Genomic DNA, 25,239 nt, shown 5'->3' with positions numbered 1-25,239 from the left:
ACTAAGAACGGCCCATAAAAAATCCCACTCGACGCTATCAAAGGCTTTGGCAGCGTCGAGTGAGAGAACCGCCCTGCCAGTCCTACCATGTCCCTCTGCCTGAATATTAAGATATAATCTTCTTATATTGACCGCCGTGGACCTATCCGGCATAAATCCCGATTGGTCCGTGTGCACCAGGGAAGTGATTACATTATGAAGACGATTGGCCAGGGTTTTGGCTAATAATTTAATATCAACAGGGAGCAAGGATATCGGACGATATGAGTCCGGGTTCCTCGGGTCCTTTCCTGGCTTTGGCACCAACACCACTATTGCCTCCCGCATTGATGGTGGGAGGGTACCTTGCTCTGCTGATTCTCCAAACACTTGCAATAACTTAGGCAACAGTAGCTCCTGATGTTTTTTAAAGAACTCCCCTGGTAACCCGTCTAATCCTGGGGCCTTGTCATTAGGAAGAGACGCTAGCGCCTCTTCTAGCTCTTCTAGGGATAGGGGGGCTTCCAAACTTTCAACTTGTTCTCGTGATAGACGCGGCAAGTCTATAGCTTCCAAATATTCCTTTATATCCTGTGCACTACGACTTAACCTGGTTTTGTAAAAGTCTTCATATAATGTATGAAAGACCCCCAGTATTTCTTTATCACCAGTCACTATAGAGGTATCCGGAGCCAGTATCTCTCTTACCTGTGTAGTGCCCTTCTGAGCAGAAATTATAGTTGCAAGTAAGTGACCCACCGCTTCTCCCTGAACGAAATATTTTTGTTTAAGAAAGAATTTTTTGTCCTCCGCTACTCTCAATGTATGTTCTTTCAAAAGAGTCTGAGCCTCCTTCCAATTAGTCTCTGTCCCTGGCACTGGGTTCTGCAAATATTCCCGTTCAGTAGAAAGGACCCTCTGCTGTAAATGTATCGTCAGTTCCCGCGATCTAGCCTTATGTCTGTTAATATGTTGTCTATAAATTCCCCTAATGTACATCTTCATAGCGTCCCACACCAATCCATCCGTGCTTGACTCCTCATTGTCCTGGAAAAACGCCTCTATTTCCCTACGAAACAAGTCTCCCTTATCCACTAATTGTATCCAAAAGGGATTTATTGGCCAACTACCTACCTGACGCGGTACTTCTGAGGGGATAACTAAGGTGACCAGAACTGGGGAGTGGTCTGATACGCTTCGGGGCAGATACTCCACCCCCTTAATATATCTGTGCATGGGTGGTGATATTATAGCCAAGTCTATCCTAGAGAGAGTATTATGTGAACTGGAATAGCATGAATATTGCCTGGTATTAGGATGTGTGACCCGCCAATAATCATACCAACCAACCTCATCCAATAATCTAGCCAGCACAGTAGCGCTTTCAGGACCTGCTCGCGTGGCCCCCCCAAATGTATCACAAGCCGCTGATAGGACCATGTTATAGTCCCCCACCATCAGGACCGGGACCTGCGGTAGGCCATTAACAAATGTAAGTATCTTTTTAATGACCTCACATGTAAACGGTGGAGGAATATATAATGCTACCAGTATTTGAGGTATCTTGTGAATAGAACAATGTAGGCACACAAATCTCCCATCCGTGTCTATCAAGGAGGAGAAGCATTCAAATGGAATTGAATGGGGCACCAAAATACTAACCCCTCTAGAGTGTGTCGAGTATGTAGAATGATAGGAATGTGATAACCATCTTTTTTGCAAGTAATGCGTGTTGTCTTTAGTCAGATGCGTTTCACATAGACATATTATAGCTGGCTTATGCTGCTGAATTGTAGAGAAGACTGCCATTCGTTTAGTAGCATCTCCTAAGCCTCTAGTGTTCCACAAAATCACATTATACTTCTTAGCCATGTGTGCATGATTCATCATATATCTCAAATTCGTCTACCGTAAGTACCCCCAGGAGCTGACTCTTCCCTCCCCCCAAACCAAAAATCCCCCCACATAAACTCACATTAACAACATTCCCCCAAGTATGGGAGATAGGGGCAATACATTTACTTTCCCGTACCTTTAGAAGGCACCAAACCAACAATTGTAACTTATGCATATAAGTCATTTACCGTAATATGCAGATCTAGAATACCCAAACTGAGCTCCTGTCCACAATAAATGTTGACATTAGCATACTAGCAAGCATTTATGCAACAATATGAACATTAAAGTATGAACTTTACACCCTTTTAGAAAGAAAACGGAAATAAAAGACTCCTTCCCCTATAAGAAGGAGAAAGATACAATATATAATCAGAAGATACTGCTCACGGCTCCTCCCGGTCTGCGCTTCTAAGCCTTCCTTCGTTAGTGTCCAGCCACTTTACAGCTTCTGTTGCCAGATCGAAGAAATGGGTCGTATCAAATGCCACCACCCTCAATCTTGCTGGGTAAAGCATGGAGTATGGGACCTGTAGGGCTCTCAACCGACGTTTTACCTCCACAAATTTCACCCTTCTTTTTTGGACTTCAGCAGAAAAGTCCGGATAAATAGATATTTTCTGCCCATTGATGGTTAAATCCGGATGGTCCCTTGCTGCTCTCAAAATAGAATCACGATCCTTATAATGCAGGACCCTTAGAATGAAGGATCTTGGTGCTGCTCCTGGCGGCAAGGGTCGAGATGGAACTCTATGGGCTCTTTCTATTGCAAACAGCGGGGATAGGACCTCCTTCCCCATTTTTTCGTTCAACCACGATTCTATGAATGCCACCGGATCTTTGCCTTCAGCTTTCTCAGGAATACCGACAATCCTCAGATTATTCCTGCGTAACCGATTTTCAAGATCGTCCGATTTTGATATAAGCAGGGACACATTGTGTGCCAAGCGCTTTAATTCTTTGTGAACTGGGGGCAGTTGGTCTTCAATATCACTGACTCTGTCCTCCACCGCATGGACTCTCTCATTTGCTCTCCGGAGATCTTGCCGGATTAAGTTAACATCCTCTTTCAGGCCTCCAATATGATTATTCATAGCCAACAGTGCTGAGCCACAGTGTGCAACTGCCAAAAATACATCTTTAATAGTAGGCTCCTCCGGGACTTGCAGAGAGGCTTCTAGATCTGCCGCAGGACCAGGTTGCAGTGGCCCCTTAGGACCCCTTTTTGATCGTTGAGGCAGCGGGGTTTCCACTTCCTCCTCCATGTCTCCATCAGAAAGTGCTGGTTCAGACTCCACTGACGGGGTTGCTTTTGCAGCTTTTGGAGCAGATTTTCCTGTGTCCCCCCGTGCAAAGCGCTCCAGACGTGCGGCTACGTCCTGAAACCTCACAGCTGAGGTGTCCTTAGGATGTTTTGCTGGGGTATTAGGGCCGCAATCCTTCCCCTCCTTTTTTCGTGCGCCAGAACGCGACATGGCAGGCAGAAATAGGATTATCGCAATGGAGTGAGGGAAGGACAGGCCAAAGAAATACTAGTAGGGAACTCCTTGTCCTATTTACTGAGAGTCCAGGGGTCTGGGCAAGGCAGTAAAAGTAATGTGAATTATATACAGCAGATACCTGGCAGTAATGACGGAGACTTAGCTCTGCGAGTTACGGCCTTATGCTCGATGCAGCCTGCTCTTCCCCAGGAATGGTGCTGAGCCGTCTGTCACTGTGTCCAACTCCTTGTTCTCTGCAAAGTCCCACTCAGGACCCGCATCAGTGCTCCGAGGGCTTCAGGGACCCAGGCAGTATTCACTGCTCACCCTCTCTCTCCTCCGCGGGTTGGCACTGTCTCTGCGCGCCTCTAGGTCTCCCTGTCAGAAGCACGTGGCAGGAGAATATGGCCGCCTCCGTCTACAATCTGGCCGCGCTCGCACTCGGGCAGCGCTAAAACGCGGGACCAGGCAGTATGTGTAGCCGTCCCTCTCTCTTCCTCCGGCGCCTTCTCTCCTCGCTGCCTCTCTACACCCCTCAGTCTCCGCTGCAGCAAGATGGCGGCCGGAGCACCCGACTGTGCTCTGCACAGGATAAGCCGCTTTCCGCCGCGCGCTGTATTCTCCGGTAAGGTCTCCGGCTGGATAGGGCTGACCGGAGCGTTCTCCCGTTCTTTCCTCAGGTAAGTGGGCTGCTAGTCACCAATGTGCAGGATGGTACAACAGGATAATGTGCAGGAGCTCAACTCCGTGCGTCTTACTCCATCGCTGGTCAGGCCACGCCCCCCCGTGGATCAAACTTTTAGCTCAGAACTCACTGCTGAGACTTCAGGACAGTCTCTGGGCTCCATCTGTGCAGCTGCCTTCGCCATCCCGTCAGCCACATACTTGCCCTTGGCTTGTGGAGTTACCAAATTGTGTGTGGTTTAACTTTTATTATCCTCACCTCTTGTGGAAGTAAGAGAGCATCCATGAGCTCTTTAACCAGCGTGCCATGCTTAACGGGGGTCCCTGCAGAGGTGAGGAAATCTCTAGCCTTCCATAAGGGTTCATAGTCGTGTTAAGACCCCAGACCTATACCTTGAGTATAGATGTTTGCCCTTCTACCTTCCACCAGCTGTAGTGCTTCCCTGAGTGCCATCACTTCACCTCCTGCGCTGACCTGTGTGGAGGGAGTGGTTCTTGTACTACCTCATGTGCGTCACTGACCACTGTATATCCAGTGTAGAACCGTCTGTCTTCTGCAGACCTGGAGCCATCTATGAGAAAAAAACTCAACATCTGGGTTAATCACCCTTCTCTCCCCCCCTCTGAATCCTGGCAGACTGGTGACAGAATGAAGGATTCAGAGCTGTGCACCTTATCAGTGTATCCTGGGGAATCAGGAGTGCACACTGGAGTCTGAGCTGTCTGGCCTTTGCTCAGATGCTTGGGCTGTACTTGGGTGAGGACACTGTGCGAGGTATGTGGGGTTTGCACAGTAACTGAGTGATCTAGGGTCTAGGATCAGCTCACTGGCCTTGCTGAGCAGATTGCTGGCTGCAGCTACTGACACATGAGGGGCCCCCCTCACAACTGGGTCTAACCGGGCCTAATAACGGGCCACTTGGGAGGCCACCACGTTCCTGGGCTAAGACACCTGTGGCCTAGATACTCTGTGCAAAATAAAATAAAAGGTCTGGTTCAATAGGATGTGTCTAGGCCGGGGTAGACAGGATTTGCCAGCTTAAGGCTATGGAATGCATCAATTGCCTCCTGACTAAGGGCAAATGGGGAAGAGGCAATGCAGTCAGAAAGGGGCAGCATTGGTCTGCAGGCAGCAGACCTTATCCCAGGCTGCAGGAGTTGGCCAGTCCTAGAATCATGTGAAGAGGCTTAGGGTCTCAGGGCAGGGGCACATTCTGGACTGCCAGCTTTCTTTCCTCTGTCAGATATCTGCCTGTGGCTGAGAAGCAGTGACCTAGGAAGACCACCTTCTCCTGGCAGTACTGGAGCTCGTCTCTGGAAGCTTTGCAACCCTTCTGGAACAGAAAACACATAAGGGCAATAAATGCATCCTGGCAAACAAAAACAGTAGGTCATCCGCATACTGAAAAGGAGAACATCCAGTAAGGGGCTAGTCTGCCAGTCTACTCCCTGTAGGGCCGTGGGTGAGTTTTACCCCCCCTTGTGGGAATCTACATCAGGTATACTGGAATACTGAACTGGTAAAGGCAAATAGGTCCTGGCAATCCTCATGCAGGGGCACAGAGAGGAAAACATTTGCCAAATCAATAACAGTGAATAATATGTCACTCTCAGGGACTGCTGCCAGTTTGGGCTAGGGACTACTGGGCTTCAGTACACTCATTGGCAGCTTGGAGGTCATGGACCATGCTACATGTATCCGGCTGTTCTTTCTGAGTCTTTTCTTGACCGGAAATGGGCTAAAATCATCATCGGACTAGCAGGGCAGAGTCACACATCAGTTCTACAATGAAAGGCACTAACTCTGTTTGGGGGGCCGTTCTCGCTGACATCCTTGTCCATTACCACCCCCCCTTGTCTTGCCCTGTTGGGGCCGTCTCCGCCACTCACTACGGTAATGTCGCCTCCCCGTAATGTCGCCTCCCCGCAACGGTCGGTTGAGACTTCCAGAGATGTTGTCAATCTCACTTCGGCGTGGTCTGTGAAACATCCTCTATTCCCTCTGTACGTCAATGTGTCAGAGTCCCTCCACCACATCTCCAGCCCAGTGTTCTGTGCTACCTATAAAGTTCTGGCCAGACTCCAACGTCTCAATAAAATCCAGGTACACTTAAGATGGTTTTTAATCAAAAAGGAACAAAAGTCAGTCATAGGCTCTGTAATACAGTTGGGGGGCTTGTTCTTGCTTAGTCTGTTCATGGGGTACACAGGAGGACATCACATCATACTGTATTCTTGTTGCACAATCAAATAAATTCCTTCAAGTCTTTTTTAGATTGTCAGGGAGAAGTCTAAACGCAGCGATCTACCCCTCCCAAATGTAAATGTTCTCACTAGCCTGTAAACCACGAGATAACAGAACACAGATTCCAAGCAACTCAATATGGAGAAATTCAGTTTTCCGTGAACATCAAGGTCACTATCGTCTCTCTCGTAGATAAGACAGACACAGCACATGTCAGTTCTTCACAAAACAAAACGCAGCTCCAACAGCCCCCACCCTTTTGTTAACCCCTTAAATGCCAGAAAGCAGGTACCGGAGACATTTTAACACTTTTTATAGCAATTTTTCTCTAATAATACTCAAACAAACAACATCCCTCACTCCAAGACCCCTAGCAGACGTCCGAAAAGGTGAACAAAAATCACCAGCCGGCATTTTTTCAAACGTCTTGCAGGACGCCCCAAGCATGGTCAGCTGTTATCCTACAAAGCCCCACAACAGCTTTTATGGCTGCCAACAGCAATCAACTTTCAGGGACTTGAAGGGAATATAACTTAAAATGGCCGCCACAGAAAAATAAACTGTCTTAAGATGGCCCCCACTGAAGGATGGTAGGGCGTGTCATCTTCTCTAACCACCAGATACAGGGGTGGAGTCTGGATTACAGGGGCCATTTTTCACTCCAAGGAAAATATAATTGAATCTCTTTTTCTCAAATATCACCTGTCTCTTTCTTAAACGGCACTCTGAAGGATCCCTGTCACTCTGTGATGGTCCGTCAGTCAAAGTTAGAGGTTCTCAGAGTCTGTTTACATGTTTACAAGTTGTACAATCATCAGATCCTCTAACACATCCCAAAACTCTCAAACCTTCATTATTACTTTTTATTTCACCGCAAACCTGTTCCATTAAATCAAATTGCACTTTTCCAACAGTCCTACTTAATTCATCCTACTTGACTCAACAACCTTCTCTCTACTTACATCAAGCCAATCTTCTGTCTGTGCATCTTTCCCTTCCCTGCACTGAACTATCGCTAGCACACCAGTGGTTCCCTCTGGGAGGACGTCCTTTCTATTCCGAAACCGCAGCATAATTTGTCCGAGACCCTTACCGTGCAGCTGCTCACGGCTTAAGGGCTGACCTTCAAGCTCCCCGATCACCAGTTATAGAGACTTGGCTCACTGCGTGTCAGTTACAGAGGTTTATCAGAAGGTCTGACCTTCAAGCTCCCCGATCACCAGTTATAGAGACTTAGCTCACTGCGTGTCGGTTAGAAGTTTATCAGAAGGTCCCCGCTTAACGATCTCCCTTTTTCTCCTAATTCCTGTCAAAATCCCTAGACACCCGTTCTTTACCCGTTCTCCTATTCTGGCGGCCTATGTTTGGCGGGCAAACATCCGTCCTTTTTCTCCTTATTCTGGCGGCCTATGTCTGTGTGCAGACATCCGTCCTTTTTCTCCTAATTCTAACGGCCCATATGTCTGATCTTCACTGCGGCTTCGCTATACTCCTCTCTATATGAACTTCGAACGTCCTCCCCCTCCCTTTCTGTTCTGGCTCAGCAAAGCGCATACACTCAGCAGCCAAGGCACTTCTCATACAGTGCTATATAACAATTCAGACCCCGATGCAGGACACCAGGTGGCTATACATATTTACCCTCCAATCCCAGCTGTCTACAGCCACAGGTATCACCACTCCCCGAGTCACAGGCAAGTCACAGGTTAACATATGTTATCTGAAACTTACCGTGATCGTGGGCTGATCAGACCCAGTCGGGAAGTGGTAACCCCGAGGCTGCAAACGGTGCTGGAAAGAGGGGGCGTCCTGGTCATCCTGATCGCGAAATCTCAGCAGTGCCTCCAATGTTAGGGTAGGATTCAAGACATCCTCTTTTAGTGTGCGTTGGCTGCGTGTTTCTAATCAATAAGCATGCGTGCACATCATAAGAAATTAATTCAGACACATTTGCTGATTTAAATCTCACTCATGCGATCATGGCCATGGCAAATCTGCACTGCTAGAACTTTATTTGGTTTCACAAAACTATATAGAAATTATGGAAGAAGCAGAAGGGGCGGAGAATTCCCAGCTCGTGTAGTCTCTTGATTGGAGAACTTCCCTACTGTTGCTTATTGACGGCAGGACTGAAGTCTTGTTGACATTCTTTAGCCTTAATTGTTTTCATTATGATCACAATGCCGGCGCCATCTTATAATGAAGTCTCTATTACAATGATTTTAGGAAAATAGAACAAGTAGAAATGACAGGATTTGATCTATCAGCAGGTTTACCTTAACAATGCTCTATCTTTTCCCCGTGTGCAGTGCAGACTGGTGCCACACATGTGTACCACCGTACCGCCGGGCCGCCATTGCCGTTTATGGGGACGTTTATGCGTTAAGATGACAGTACACATTAGATGTACAGTATATTTTAGTAGGTCCTGCTCCCCATCTAATGTCTATGGAAGATTCTCAACTGCTTTCTAACAGCAGATGTTTAAGCAGAAAGTAAGTTTGGGCATTTTTGTTTTCAACATGTACTATCCTCCAATCCTTGTCCTTCCTGGGGACATAAGCTTCTAAATGCACGCATAGGTGAGTAGAACGTGCATATGTATGGAGATATAGGGAGAAATACCGTAGCTCTCAGGTTTGTGGCCTGTTGGATGACAGATTTGTGTGGACCATCAGGGTTTCTTATGCACATTCCAGCATTGTTTGCTGAGGCATAGCAGGTTTGACACAGCCCAGCTGGGATTGCTCAAGAACTGACATCCGCTGCAACACTGGAACCGGGAGTAGGTGAAGTGCACTGTAATATTTGTCCCTAGAGATTTTTCTATTATATTCCTGGAAAAGCCCTTTAATTGTCAGAATAAATGTATCTGTTGTAATATGGTAAAATACATTTCTATGAAATAAATAAACAAGAAGGACCCCAAAGAATAAGTAATCTGCTGTCATTTGCACCCCACATGTGTTTACCGCATCTATATATATGACTTCATTTTTTTTTTTTTATACTGTTGGTGTGTTCAGAGACACAGAGAAATTTGTCAAGACTTGTACTGTCTTGTACTGACTCAAAGTCGGGAATTGCAACTTTTCACCCAATTACAGCAACTGCATGTTGAGTAGGTGGGGAGGGGCAAGATGAGTGCAGTGCCAGGCTGCATAGTGGGCTGTTATGGGTCAGGGAAACCCCACATCGGTGCATCAGCTATAGCTAGCGCCAGTTTTTGACACAGCTAATAGCACAATTCTTTATGCAGTTAATGAATCCGGATGCCCTCTCCTTCGCTGGATATACTTAGAGGCTGGCACGAGCTACAGGCTAGGGTAACATCAATCATTGATAAATCCCCCTCCCCCCCACAGTGTGTAGTTTCTGGAACTAGATGCAAGTTTTTTTTAACTCAAAACCCAGCAAAGCATGCTGCTACTCCCCGATTACCCGAACCAGGCGCATTCCTGGTGCCCTAAGTAATTTCAAAGGTTACTTTATTAGTAAATCTGCCGTTATGTGAGGAGCATGGTTGGATTTCCTCAAGATATATAACATTGTCACCAGAAGACAGCATCCTCTGTCATGAAGCAGCATTTAAATAAAGGTTCATTTTAATTCAACTTAAGTATGGCCACATGAATGAGATCTATAGTTAGTAGGTGGAACTCATTAAAATTCCCCGGCGGCCCTGCGCCTATATTCACTAAAAGGCTACTGATGGTTTTCCAGCAGAGACTACAGTTAATGTGGGAGAACCTTGTGTTCATGCCTTGGCCAGTCCCTGCCCTCTCTCCGTCCCCAACACTGGGGCGGGGATATTCAAGTTTTTTTCTCTACCAGAAAACTGGTGAAGCCATAATGAATCTCCTCCATTATCTGCATTACCAGATCTGATCAAAGTACTAGCCAGTAACCAGAATTGTAGTGGTTTACTTCTGATGGGCCGCAGTTTAAACCATGTCCGTATATTGCATATAATGTCATTCAGAGGCTTGATGACATATTTATCAAAGCTTTGTATGTAGGCGTAGGCACAAGTCTTAGCATAAGCATAAGTAAATGTTTCATAATGGTATGGCAGCTAATAAGCACACACTATTATGGTATACAGTCAGGTACACTACTACAATGCTTCTTTATGCATGATAGTCTTCCCACATGATTATATATGTACATTGTGTATCTTTCATAACACCTCCACACATACAGTCTGTATTGGTGGCAAAGACACAAAATACAAATATAAGAATTAAAAAAACACGGAAGCATAAAATGTTATGAAAAACGATGCACTTTATGGTCATAGGTTGACCATTATCTCCCAGTTTACAAGTTTAAAAATGCTATGTTTTCTTCTGCTCGTCTTGCATGACATTATTTGTATATTGATCTCTGGCTGCCCTGCCCAAGTCTTTTTCTTTGTATATAGGGAAAGACCTATCATACAAGCCAAGATAAACAGGGAGAAACCATAGGGCAGTGATGGCGAACCTTTTATAGACCGAGTGCCCAAACTACATCCAAAACCCACTTATCGTGCCAACATGGCAATTAAAGCAGTAAAATTATTGCTCCCTTCTCTGTCATAGCTTTCTATCAGAGAAAGTCTGATGTCAGTATCCTGAGCACATCAAAACAGTAGAAAGAATGAGGACAAATTCAGGTTCCCCTGAACAGTAAGAATTGTTATCTCTGGAGCTGAAGCGACAATGATAATGCAGATCTGCCCACCCCTTCCAATTCCTCCAGTAGTCTCAGACAGTGCTTTTGCTTTAAAGGGGTTGTCCAGAGGTTGAATAACTTGACTGATTTCTTCCAAAAACAGTGCCACACCTGACTATGGTTTGTACCGTTATTGGGACTCCGCTCTATTCATCTCTATCCAGCAGAGTTGCAATACCTACACAAACCATGGTCAGGTGTGGAGCTGTGTTTGGAAGAAAGCAGCAAAGTTTTACAACTTCTTGCCAACCCCCTTAAGATAGCACTGAGCGTGGCAAGTCCTTGGCTCTCTGGGAATCCATGAAGATACCTTTTGTCCTCTTTGGTGATGTCCCATATGCCCCACTCGTTACCTTATGCTCATGATGCAGCCTCTTTGCGCTTCCTCCGTGGCCCCTGTGGTGATGGCCTGTGTACACACAGAGAGGGCTCTGAGTGCCACCTGTGGCACCCGTGCCATAGGTTCGCCATCACTGCCATAGGGGACTTGTACATCAGATGCTTCTCCCCATTCCCAGAATTTTTTACATATTTTTTCTTTGCATCATGATTAATTCTTATAATGAAGCATACATTTCATACTGCCCGCTGTTAGCATCATGAATCTGCTGACAAGATCTTTAATCTGTAATTTTATCTTGAAATTTTTTTTAATTTAATTGTTGGATATTGAATTGATAATAGTTAAGTTTGTAATATGTTTAATTAAAACCCTTCCTGACACGTGACATGCTATTACTGCACAGAGTCTGGAAGCAGGTATTGAGAGGGCTCATATGCAGAGTCCTCACCATACAGAGTGGGTGTTTGCTTCCTACTGCAGCAAATACCCACCTGTTACACCCGCGGTTGGTGCTGGCACCAATCGCAGGTGTTAACCATTTAAATGCCACCATTTCACCCTCCTGTCACCATTTCAACCGGAAGTAGCTATTTGTTGCTATAACAGCTGGTCTATGCTAGATAAATAGTCCATGTTTGCTTTGGGTTCCAAGAGCTTTTCATTTAACCCATCTATACTCATCATTCTCGCTTTTCAATTACCACATTTCCTACACAAGAACATTGTTCTTTCTAATGCATTGTTTTTCTCTAATGTTTAAGGAATGAAGTTTTATATAAAGTTTTATTTATTTTACAGAGTAATATCCATTTGTCCCAGTAGCCATGTCATCTTCAGATGAAGAAACCCTCAGTGAGAGGTCATATAGAAGTGAGAGGTCATGTCGGAGCGAGAGATCTGGAAGTTTGTCCCCTTGTCCTCCAGGTGACACTCTTCCATGGAATTTGCCACGTCATGAACAGAAGAAAAGGCAAAGCAAGGACTCAGTTTTAGATCCTGCAGAGAGAGCTGTAGTCAGAGTGGCAGGTAAGGAAATGATTACAGAGTGTATGAAAGGTATGCTGGTCTTCCATACTGTTGGATTATTAATGCTTAAAGGGGTTTTTCAAGATTATTGATACTGAGGACATATCCTAGTGGCCCACTAGCGTCTATTTATTCGGGGACCTACAGGCAGCTTATTAATGGGGGTGTCAGACTAGATTGGTGATCAATATCGATAATGCCTCTAACCCAAATATCCATCTCTTAAGGACTAAACAACACCATGACTAAGGTCACTGAACACATTTATCAGCTTGTGGAAAGAAAGAGCAACATGACATATATTTTGACCTGAATCCTCACAGATGTCACTTTAAATATAGGGTTTGCACTGTTCTTAGTAAATGTGCCCTAACACTATTTCCACGGAGACATTAATTTAAACAATTAAACATCCCCTTGTGGATTTAAGTTCAATTGTAATTTACAGAAAATCAATATTGTGTAAAAAGATTCATGATATTTGTAAGGGCTCAATCATATCCATGGATGGGTTGCCGAACTGTAATGATGATTACAATTTACCACTGCTACTCCATCGGGAAGCAGGGGCTCATTGCATCATATATCACTATGGTGCACGGAGTTCCATCCTCAGCATTGTCGGTCCATAAATCTAAGATCTAGGATTCACAACCATGTTTGTCTGCATTGCTGTTAATTTTGGGCTGACCCGTCTTGAATGTGTGCATACAAAGATAGATGGTGCAGATTACTTGCCAGACTCTGGACTTAGGATACATGTTATATTGAAACCTGCTTTATATTATAACGCTGGCAGATTAGGATAGCTGTTCAGTGCGACAGGTTCCCTATAATATGTTCTTTGGGTCTCATATGTTGTTAACAATCGGACAGTCACTATAGAATAACACACATTACTCCTTTGGGTGAAGCACAAATCCTCCCACTTAATGGAAAGGGTGTGTACAATTGTCATTGTCAGCGAACTTGGCAGTGAAATAAGTTATTGAAATTTTATTTGTCTTCTTGCCAAAGCATCACATCAGACTATAAAAAACAAAAGGATTACACAAAGTATTGGCGGGTGATGTTATGCAGAATGTCTTGTTTATGGCTACGCCATTCATGACTTACCTGTGGGGGCATGAATGCATAAACATAGACATTTCACTTAATACCCAACATGAGGCACTGTCATATTATTGTAATAAACCAACTTTCACATAAAATATGTTCTTCACATTCCTGTAACCTTGTGTAATTGGGCACCCCACCCTCCTTTGAAAGGTACACTTAGTTGAACTGGGAGCAGGTTAATGTAAAAGCTTGTGTGGCAAGAAGTGCTGGTGCTATACGTGAAGCTGCTGTATAGATATTAAAAGGAAAGCAGTGGGATATGTAAGTAGATGCTGATGGGAGACTCATTTAGTATGATCTGTTTCCATGGCAACACTAAAGCCTGAGCAGCCATTCTTCTAGTTGCTATGGTCACTGAGCTCCCCTCTCCGATTCCTTAGGAGGGGGAGGAGATTCCCAGCCTCCTCTTTTGGTCTTTGTTCTTAGTTGGCCAATTCAGTATTCCCTTCTCAGCAAGTATGCCCAGATCACTGCGCAAACCATCATGTCAATGTCCTCCTTACATTGAAGTGAGGAAGGAGACGAGGAGTGAGGAAATTCACAAGACGGCTCCAAGCTGCATACTTGTACTAGATCCTTTGCTCTCTGCAGCCACACTATTACCTTTGTTTAAATGCTGCTCTGCTCACAAAGGTCATCATTCTTTATAATATATCATATCCTCCACAAGGGTATAGCCATGACCATTGTCAGCTCGTTTGCATTTCGTCTTATAGTAGTCTCATGTCTCTTTTCTGAATCTTATTGTATGTACCAGAGTGGATTTGGCATGTGTAAAGATGTTATGACAGTTATATCTATTGATCTGTGGCACCTAAAAACACAGTCATGGTGTAATTTTAAAGAGGGGTATCTACCTTATTACTGAAAAGGTAGAGAGAGAAGGAGCCACAGGGAGACAGAACTAACAAGTATATGCACTCTCCTGGGACATAACTAGGAGAAGAAGGGCCCAATAGCAGACTTATGAAGGGGTCCCCTACCCGCTCAGAAAATATACATATTTGTATACTCACACATTTATACTCTCTTACACATATACATGCATTTATATACTTATATACTTTGTATACAATGTACATGTGATTTTGAGATCTCACAAGAACTCACTAGCAGATGTGTCCTTAGTAACCTGCCTTAGTGTACTGTGTGAACATCCATCCCCGCACCTCCGATACCAGCGGATTGTACTTCTTCTGTCCGCATGAAGTAACATAGCTGCTGGTATTGAGAGTCTTTTTGTTATCCCCGCCCTGATGCTATAATGGCTGGATGTAAAACAAACCATGGGTTGCTGGTAGCTAAGGATGCAATAGCTGGTGAGTTCGCTTAGTTACCCGCACCCTCCTGCTTAACCCTTTCCCGACATTTGACGTAATAGTACTGCATGGCGGGAGGTGTGTTCCCACATTTTCAGTAGTACTATTACATCAAGCTTCTGGCGCCGGCTCCCGAAACCACTGATCAGTGGGTGGCAGGATTCGTGGCCCCGTTCGTATCTACGAATTGTCCTCAACTTGGATCGCCGTAAGTTGGGGACTGCCTGCATATGATTATGGGTTGAGTGGGAATTTTTAACCTACTTGAGTACTTCGTGAATTATATGCTGTGACAGACCATATTTTTAATATTGGACGATTCCTTAAAGGGGTATTCTCGTCTGGGCACTCACATTCAGTTTGATAAATATGCCATATATAAACATTTCTTCAATTAGATGTTATTAAAAAAAAATGTTCCTGTGTGAAGATAATTTCTCATAAATGTAGTAATTTTTTCCCTTAGAAACGACATGGCTTCCTCGGATACGGCCACCTCTGCCTGAGAGATTGCGCAAATAAACTAAAAGGTTTTGTATATGAACTGTCCAGGAGTTACTGCAGGTCCCACAGCCGTCCTGTGGTAATGATCACTGAATCCTGGTGGTCAGGCAGGACTTTATAGCGCAAGTCTGGCCACCGCTGCCAGAGTATGACGTGGTCGTATCCGGGGAAGCCATCTCGTTTCTAAGGGACAACCTGACTACATTTATGAGAAATTATCTTCACACAGGAACATTTTTTTTAATAACATCCAATTAAAGAAATGTTTACATATGGAAGTTTAGTGAAACTGAATGTAAGTGCCCAGACGAGAATACCCCTTTAAGGACAGGTTCTGACCTTTAGGACTTTGGGCATAGCAAACGTGGTGCCAATATTCAAAAAGGGAACAAAAAGTGATCCCAGAAACTACAGACCTCTGCGTTTAATTTCGTTTTTCTGGTAAATATTTGAGGTGTTTGTTAGAGATGCTATTCTGGAGTATCTCCATAACCTTATAACACAGCATCAGCATGGGTTTATGGGGGATTGGTCCTGTCAGACTAATCTGATTCGCTTTTGTGAGGAGATAAGTTCTAGACTAGACCTGAGGGAGGCTGTGGATGTTGTGTATCTGGACTTTTTCAAGGCATTTGATAGAGTGCCACATAAAAGGTTGGTACATAAATGAGACTGCTGGGACTAGAGGAAAATCTATGTATTTGGGCTAGAAATTGGCTGAGAAAACAGAGGATCATCATTAATGGCACATTCTCAGTTGAAGTTACCACTGGAGTGCCAGAGGGCTCAGTATTGGGCCCCTTTCTTTTTTATATTTTTTATTAATGATATCATAGAGAGTTTCAATATTTGCATCTTCAATATTACTTTGATACTAAGCTCTGTAAAGTAGATGATACAATATTAGATGGTATAATATCAGGGATTTGTGGAAGCTGGAGGATTAGGCAGAAGAATGGCCAGTTAAGTTTAACATAGATAAATGTAATGCACTTATGAAACAAAAAGTGCAATTATTCCAAAGTTCTAAACAGTCAATTACTTGGTGAAACTGTGGCAGAAAAGACAACTGTGTTGGTGGATGAAAAACTTAACTTTAGTGACCAGAGGCAGCCAGTTGCTGATAAGGAAAATAAAATTATGGGAGAGACATGGTTTCACATGCTAAGGATATAGTATTGCCCTTATGCAATGTAAAAAAAATGAAAAAAGATGTGCTATTGAGCAAGATATATAACATTTTATTGAATAAACAAAAAATTCCTAATATATATATATATTTTTTTTTTTATCATCGACTTGTGGCATTATGTGACACGAGTTCATATTACCTTTATATGACCAATATATACCTATATGATTTGGTTTGATATCATGGTTGTATTATTCTCATGAATTGTCTGTTATTAAATGTATTGGGGCACATTTACTTAACCGTTCGGAGTTGTTCACCGAAAGTGCATTGTCCGACGATAATGCATGTGTGCCGCGTTTCACTAAGATCGCCTGATATCGTGTATATGTTGCTTCCCAGCTCAGGCCTGCAGGAGTTCCCCTTCTTCTTCCTGGTGTATGTAAGTTCATTGGATTACGACGCAATTTGAAAGTTAAATCTCGCGCTCAGTCCGAATCAGTCGGATCATCCAACAGCATGCCCCCCCCCCCGATTTCTGTCACATGAAAGCTGACGCAGCTGCACCAAAGTTCGATCGCATGAACCACAATCCTCTGCTAAATACCTGTCCGAGCCGTGCAATCCCAGATTGTTTTTCTATCCTTGTTTATCAATATAGAGGGAAAAACCAAGGGGTTTCTTTGTGATATACATAAATGTTTATGTTGTTAAAGAATTGTTTGTATATTGAATAAATTTTGATATATTTTATATGAGATATGTCTTATTCGATGTGCAGGCTTCCTATTTTTGCCCTTATACAAATCATTATCAGGGGAGACATCATTGTAATGTACAAATACCTGAATTTCCAGAAGATCTTTTTATAACTACTGACCAGGACAATTGGCATCTTCTACACTAAGATAAGAGGCAGTTCTGCCATAGACAGGGATTCTTTACTGTAGGAGCAGTGTGACTATGGAACTCTCTGCTGCAAGAGCTTGTTAAGGCGGATTGTACCTGTTCAAGAGGGGCATGGATGCCTTGCTTGAAAACAAAAATATCACATGATATGGAAAAAAACACATTTGTTTAATTTTATAGGTTGGACTTGATGGTCTTGCATATTTTTCCAACCGTATCTGCTAAGGTACTATGATATTTTGTAAAGTTACAGATGTAGCACTGCGTAACTTGTTAACCAGACTTGATAACTCAGTCTGTTGTGTTAGCAAAACCCTGAACAGGATGAATCATTAGGTTAGGGATTGCGTCTAAGCATGGGGGATGCATGTATTATGTAGTAGATATACACCCAGAAAACTCAGATTGTTCCAAAAGATTTGCCTTTATACTTAGGCCCCTTCTCCACTGGCGTTTTTCACGCGCGAGTTCTGCGCGTGCATTTGACGCTCAGAACTCGCATTGCACTCTGTCCCATTGTATTCAATGGGTCTTTCTCCATTTGCGTGGTTTTCAACGCGCGTGCTTGCGTTCGTTTGCACGCGAGTCAAAATCGCAGCATGCTCTATTTTTGCGAGTCACGCGCAATTTTCACGCCCCATTCAAGTCTATGGAGATGCATCAAGAACGCATTGCACTCGCAATCATTGCAAGTGCAATGCGAGTGCAATGCGTTTTGTACGTAAGGGTTGCTAGGTGACCAGAATAACATTATTTCCCCTGCTCGCGAACGATCATTTAATTAAAAAAACACAATGAAGAACAGTGAAGAATAGAATAAAACCAGTGAACACAGTGAAAACAGTGACCACAGGATCATTTAAGATAAAAACACAGTGCAGAACACAGTGCAGAATAGATTACAGATGTTCGGCACATCTGCTTACTTGTCGGGAGATACGCGCGGAACGGCGCGAACAAAATATCATGTGAAGAACAATATATATGTGTGTGAAGAACAAATTGCAGATGTTTAAATACATCTGCAATGTGTTCTTCACACATATATATTGTTCTTCACATGCTATTTTGTTCGCGCCGTTCCGCGCGTATCTCCCGACAAGTAAGCAGATGTGCCGAACATCTGTAATCTATTCTGCACTGTGTTCTGCACTGTGTTTTTATCTTAAATGATCCTGTGGTCACTGTTTTCACTGTGTTCACTGGTTTTATTCTATTCTTCACTGTTCTTCACATCTGCTAACTTGTCGGGAGATAATATACGCGCGGAACAGTGAAGAATAGATCGCAGATGTTTGCAACTTATCAGAAGACATTATTTTTTAATTAAATAACCCATTTTAATCCCAATCCATGGTCCCTTTGAAAAATGCTCGATTCTCCCATTGACTCGCGCGTGAAAAATGCGCCGAAAACGCAAAAAAAACGCTAACAAAACGCGCGTGAAAAACGCAAAAACGCTAATTACTCCAAGGAAAAATGGAACAAAAGCGCAGCCAAAAACGTCAGTTTTTCACGCATTGCACCCTGACGTGAAACGCAACGCTAGTGTGCAAGAGGCCTTAGGGAACAAACAGCAAGATTCAACATGTTACCACTTCTTAACTTCTGTCTCTATGTCTCCCATCTCTTTGTAAAGTTGTTAGGGGATAGGTATAGGAGTACCTTTTTATCTCTTTGATCCTTTGCACTTACTATTAAGTCCCTCTTTACTAATATGTTTTCTTCTATAAGTCATTACACAAATCCTGGATACACCTATATAATAGACTGAACACAGTGATTTACACACAGGTGTGGCTCTCTATATGCTTCTTTACTACATTGCATTTTCCTAGTTTTTGGCCTTATTATATAAAGGTGCCTGTGGCTTATAACTTGTATTGGATGGCTTTGAATATAATTTGCAGATAATATCATCTGTTACTGCTATCACAGTAATGCTAGGGTCAAAACAGAAATATTAGGTACATACTATGTTTACATAATTTACATTTTTCCTGTAATGATAATGATATCTAATTATCAGATGGAAGTACTATCACTTGGCCTACTTACTCCTGTTCCTATTTAGAAGTAAAATATACTGAGAAGTAAAGATAAACATCACAGAGTCTGCTGGCTGGGCTGTGCGCACAGAGTTGTCTCGGACCTGCAGCCGCCATGAAAAAGAAGAGGCGCTGCCCACGGAGCTGTCACAGACCTGCCGTGCACATGAACATAGAAGAGGAGTTGCCCGGGCCATCGGAATTTATTATTTTTTTTAATATACCAGAGTATAAGCCGAAAAAATTGTTCTGAAAAACTCAGCTTACAGTCGAGTATATACGGTACAAAACCTATAAAGATCAAACAAGGAATAGAGAAATAGTAGTATTGTATATTGTACCTGGGCTTTTTATATGGTCCTTTGCTCTTGTTCCTTCCACAAATGTGTGTGTGGGCTTCTGATGGGTAACCGATAAGTAGAGCTGTACCAATGACTGGTATAAGGGGATACATTCCATGAGAAGTGACGTGCAAAAGATAAATGAGGACACCTTGATAACATCGGCCAAACTAAAACAAACACAGTTCTTACCTTCTATAACTGTTTGATTTGCTGTAACATATATCAAACAGTATTCTTAGCACATTTTTGTTAGAGAATGCATATCATTAAAGAGCATGTCAGAAGATTGATTCTGCCTGCAGTATTACGCCAGCAGGGGAATGGAGTGACTATGCAACTTTTTTATGCAAAATTTTTTTTACAAGTCGCAAGTCATGAATTTGGCTTTGCACAGCATTGCACGGTGTATACGCCAGGATATTGAATTGGCGGAAATAGCATTGAAAAGTGGCAAAAAAAATAATTGCAACTTTTTTTGAAACTTTCTTACACCAAAAATGCCAAGCAAAATCAATTCTAAATAACCCCCAATAATCCTTACCTGTTATCCTTTACTGCAAAAACATTAATATGGCAGCAATGCCCATTCAAGTCCACCACTCTCCTGAAAGTGGTCCTACATGAGGGAGAAACATGGGGCTCAAGACATGTTTCCTAGTGGTAGGGCTTCCAGTGAGGAAGGATTGGTGATTAATGTTCTTAATTAAGGATGCAAAGCCTCGGGGATTGGGCCACTGGGCCACTAATCAACGTATTGGTCTTATGAGTTTTATGTCTCTTTGTCTTCTGTTTGAAAATGGAGGGAAAATCAGCTGAAGCCTCTAGAGACGATGCAGCTACAGAGATCTTTTGAAGGCCGGACACCTGCCATGTTAGTTTAATCAGCCTAATGGAGCTAGCTAGTGTTACCTGAGACTGAGGGGAAGTGAGGATTTTGAGTAGTATAAGGCCTCCCTCCCTAAACCCCTATTCATCACAGTACTTTATATAGGTGAATGTTGAGATTTCACAAAAAAGAGGCAGTTCTAGAAAGGATATTTCAAACAGTACCTGAGGATGCTGGTAATTTATTGGGGTGAAGACTGGAGACAGGTTTCCTTTAACTTCCATAATTTGATGCATTGAGACTGAAATGGGCGTATGATGACCAAGCAGGGGCGCACCTGCCATGAGGCGAGTTAAGCATCTCGCCTCAGGCGGCGCGCTTCCTGCTCGAAGAGGGGGCGGCACCGTGCTCCCACTCCCCGCCAGCCTGCACCATGTGCCTGACCCCCGCTGCCGCTGGTCAGGACAGCAGGCCCTCCGTCCAGGACCATGCTCCCCGCTGCCTCCGGCACTCCAGTGTTAAGTCCATCTCCACGCTTTCGGCCGTTGGCCGACACTCCCACCCGTGCATACCTCCGCTCCCGCCCCTCACACTCCGCCGCTCCCCCCACCTGCTCTCGCTCTCGTAGCTCCACTCCACCCAACCTAAGCTTCCGACTCCGCTCCCGCGGTCCTGGCTGCACTCCCCCCAATGAAAGCTCCCGGTCTGACCCCGCTCGCGCGGTCCTGGCTGCACTCCCCCAGCCCAAGCTCCCAGCTCTGACCCTGCTCCCGCGGTCCCGGCTCCATTCCCCCCAAACTAAGCTCCCGGCTTCGACCCCCTCCCGCGGTCCCGGCTCTCAAACCCCCCCCCCTTCCTCGCTGCTGGGCTGCTGGCTCCCGGCTCCGACCTCGCCTTCCCCCGCTCCCGACTCTCCCCCCCCAACCCTCGCTCCCGGCTTGAAACCTCCACCGATGGACAAGGCAGCAAACTTACCAAGACCCCAGGACCATAAAAGAAAGTTAATGGTATTTTATCTTTGCATATATAGATGTATGTATGTATGTATGTATGTGTGTGTATATATGTATGTGTGTGTGTATATATGTATGTGTGAGTATATATGTATGTGTGTGTGTGTATATATGTGTGTATATATGTATATGTGTGTGTATATATTTGTATGTGTATATGCTTGTGTGTGTATATGCGTGTGTGTGTATATATGTATATGCGTGTGTGTATATGTGTGTGTGGATATATGTATATGCGTGTGTGTGTGTATATATGAATGTGTGTGTGTGTGTGTATATATATATATATATATACTGTATATATGTTTATGTGTGTATATTTGCTATATGTATGTGCAGTGTGTGTATATGCTGTATCTACAGTTTGTATATGTGTATATATGCTGCATGTATATGCTGTATTTGTAATATTTATCAGGACTTCTATTTTGTACTACATGGCGGTACGCTGTATGCATTTTATACTAGATGGGGGGGCCACGTATGCATTTTATACTACATAACGGTATGCTGTATCTTATTCTACATGGCGGCAGGCTTAATGCATTTTATTCTACATGGTGCTACCCTGTATGCATTTTATTCTACATGGGGGTACACTGTATGCATTTTATTCTACATGGCGGCATGCTGTATGCATTTTATACTACATGGCGGTACTCTGTATGCATTTTATACTACATGGCGGTACGCTGTATGCATTTTATACTACATGGTGGTACGCTGTATGCAGTTTATGCTACATGGCGTCACGCTGTATGCATTTTATACTACATGACGGTACGCTGTATCTATCTTATACTACATGGCAGTATGCTGTATGCATTTTATACTACATGGCGGTATGCTGTATGCATTTTATACTACATGGCAGTACACTGTATGCATTTTATACTACATGGCAGTACACTGTATGCATTTTATACTACATGGCGGTACACTGTATGCATTTTATACTACATGACGGCACACTGTATGCATTTTATACTACATGGCGATATGCTGTATGCATTTTATACTACATGGCAGTACACTGTATGCATTTTATACTACATGGTGGTACACTGTATCTATTTTATACTACATGGTGGTACGCTGTATGCATTTTATACTGCATGGCGGTACGATATGCTTTATCTATCTTATACTATATGGTGGCACGCTGTATGCATTTTGCATTTCTTTATTTTTACACCAAACCAATATGATGGATCTGGTCCTGACATTCCCTGATATAATACATATATGGGAGGGGGGGGGGGGCGTCTCTCTATGGCTCGCCTCAGGCAGCAGACAGGCTTGGTACACCCCTGTGACCAAGACATATTTCATGTGCATGTATGAGCAGCATAGTATTAGTTCTGAATGGTAGCACCTAGCTGTAAGGAAGTGGAGCAGAGATGAATCACAAATTGACTCATTCCTTGTTGATTATCTCTCTAGGTGAACATGAGCTGTGAACATTATACATGAGTCAGATTTTGAAAGAAATCAGTTTTATTTTCTACCTGCAACAAATGTAGTGGGTCTATGTAAAAAATAAATGAGATTAAAAAAAACAAGGGAATGGAAAGATGGGTTTTATTATGGCAAAAGAAGAAGAGGCCATCACTCCTTCAATCTATACTTTGTTTTAAAGGTTTTGTCTACTTTCAGCAAATAATTGATATGGTTTGTGTAAGGAAAGCTATACAACCAATATACTTTCGCTAGATCTCTGCTTTCACAATTGATAAAGAAATAATATTTAAAAATCATTTGATATGATCACTTTTACTGGCAGTGTTTATTAAATGTGAAGTATTTCTATTAGTTCTTCAGATTACTTATGATAAACGTGATAACCAGTAATAAACAATTATATTTTATTACAAATAATAAACAATGATTTTGACAGTCGCTTCATTCACTATATTTTCATAGCCAAGCCAAAACAAAGGTACATGTGCCCCTATATGATTTACAAGTCAATTCCCCGCTGATTTACAAATTCCTCCTGCTGGTGGTCGTGCGATCAAATTCACTAAGAGGCTCCAGTCTTTTAGTGAATATGGGTGCATACTCATTTCTGATCTGTAGACCAGATTGGAACTGGCTGAGTTTTTTCTTATAGTCTCTGACAGTTTTCCAGTAGAGCGTGGTAAATGTGGGCCGGGCGTTCACACCCCTGCCTCCTACCACATGCTCCCTTCGCCCCTCTACGATCTCTGCCTGCTCTTTGACCCATCATGCAGATCAAAAAAGAACAAAATCTGAGATTCATGCTCCTTCTCCGCCAGTTTTCTGGCCATAATGAATCTCTCACAATGTATATTTCTCTTTTATTTGAATATGGATTTTTAGAATAAAGAAGAAAAGTGTTTAATTTAGAATTTTTTTTTTACAATGGATGTGTAGCTTTATGCACCAGTTCTTTATAATTAATCTACCTTTTACAGGGAATCTGTATCTCTGAGGGCGCGTTCACACGTTCCGCTATCGTCGCGTTCATAACGCGACGCTAGCGCACAGTGGGCGGGGCTCGGGCCGATCGCATATGCAGGCCTCCACATGCCTATTTTTATGCAGCCCCACATAATTCATAATCTGCATGTTGCAATCAAAAAAAAAAAAAGTATACTTACCACTTACGTGCCTGTTCCCATGCAGATGCAATCTCTCTTCTCCCGGCTCTTCTTGTTTGCAGGGAGACAAAGACACGACAAAGACACGTCATCACACTGGGTCCTCCACACTGTACAGAGCGGGCCGACAGACCGCTTTGCATATCAATGGCACCTGTGTCTTAACATTCACCTCCCTATGGGTGAAGACACACATGGCGTTTTTGGGCCGTTTTTGGGCCCATATACTGGTGCTCTTCCACCCATAATGAATTGTTGCAAAAACAAGAGTCACTTACTCCCTGCTCCCCACATCCTTGTGCAGCTGCTATAGATAACTGTGCATTACCCATTGAGTTGAATGTAGCAGCAGTGAACCATCACTCTATTTAGACTGGAACTTCTGTTTTTCTGTGGCTTTGGGTCCAAGAGGTGTGACCTCCCTGGTCTACAATGGGGAATTAGTTACCTTGATATTCAGGCCGCGGTCACACGTACCACTAAGCGTCCGTCATAACGCGACGCTACCACACAGGGGGAGGTCCTTGGCCCGAACACACATGCGTTTCCAGGGAAACGCATGCGATTGTTAAGCCGAACGCATGAGTTTCTCTGGAAACGTATGTGTGTTAGGGCCGAGGACCTCCCCCTGTGCGCTAGCGGCACGTTATGAACGGACGTCTAGCGGTACGTATGACCGCGGCCTCATGTGAAAAAAAAAATAATTAAAACCATGTTTACACTGACAGCGGCTGGTGATCAGGGGTCGTGCCGTGGCTGAATGGGTCCACCAGAGAAGGTGAGTATGAGCTGTCTATTATTTTTATTCCCCACACCCCCCTATATGCTGGAACAGAGGTGTAACAACCGCCGTAGTAGTTGTAGCCGCTTAGACAAACTTCTGCCCTCTCCTCGGCTCATCTTCCCGGATTCCAGCTGAACGGCACAGCCACCTGCCTGCACCAGGCCACTGAAAAAAGCAAAAAAAAAATATTTGCACATAGCCACCTGCCTGCACCAGGCCACTGAAAAAAGAAAAAAAAAAATATTTG

At 43.7% G+C, this 25,239-nt stretch overlaps 1 protein-coding gene and 1 long non-coding RNA gene across 14 annotated transcripts in view; one reads left to right on the top strand and one right to left on the bottom strand.

The window, feature by feature from the left end:
* MACF1 (microtubule actin crosslinking factor 1) overlaps positions 1 to 25,239 on the top strand; it is a 209,448-nt gene that overhangs the window by 25,956 nt on the left and 158,253 nt on the right. For all 12 annotated transcript variants that reach the window (XM_072136538.1, XM_072136545.1, XM_072136544.1 and 9 more), the window contains exon 2: positions 12,143 to 12,370. In XM_072136538.1, coding sequence (XP_071992639.1) covers positions 12,169 to 12,370 — 202 coding nt within the window. In that variant the 5' untranslated portion in view covers positions 12,143 to 12,168. The remainder of the gene's footprint in view (positions 1 to 12,142; positions 12,371 to 25,239) is intronic.
* LOC140118516 (uncharacterized) overlaps positions 1 to 25,239 on the bottom strand; it is a 77,612-nt gene that overhangs the window by 11,998 nt on the left and 40,375 nt on the right. The window contains exon 3 of one of the 2 annotated variants that reach the window (XR_011853206.1): positions 24,883 to 25,157. The exons of the other annotated variant lie outside the window; for it this stretch is intronic. This is a non-coding gene — a long non-coding RNA (uncharacterized lncRNA). Of the gene's footprint in view, positions 1 to 24,882; positions 25,158 to 25,239 lie in introns of those variants that run through there. 2 annotated transcript variants of the gene reach the window in all.

Source organism: Engystomops pustulosus, chromosome 2 (genome assembly GCF_040894005.1).
Source record: "Engystomops pustulosus chromosome 2, aEngPut4.maternal, whole genome shotgun sequence".
NCBI lineage: Eukaryota > Metazoa > Chordata > Amphibia > Anura > Leptodactylidae > Engystomops > Engystomops pustulosus.
The sequence above is the reverse complement of the archived record's forward strand: the minus strand, read 5'-3'. Positions and strand labels throughout refer to the sequence as shown.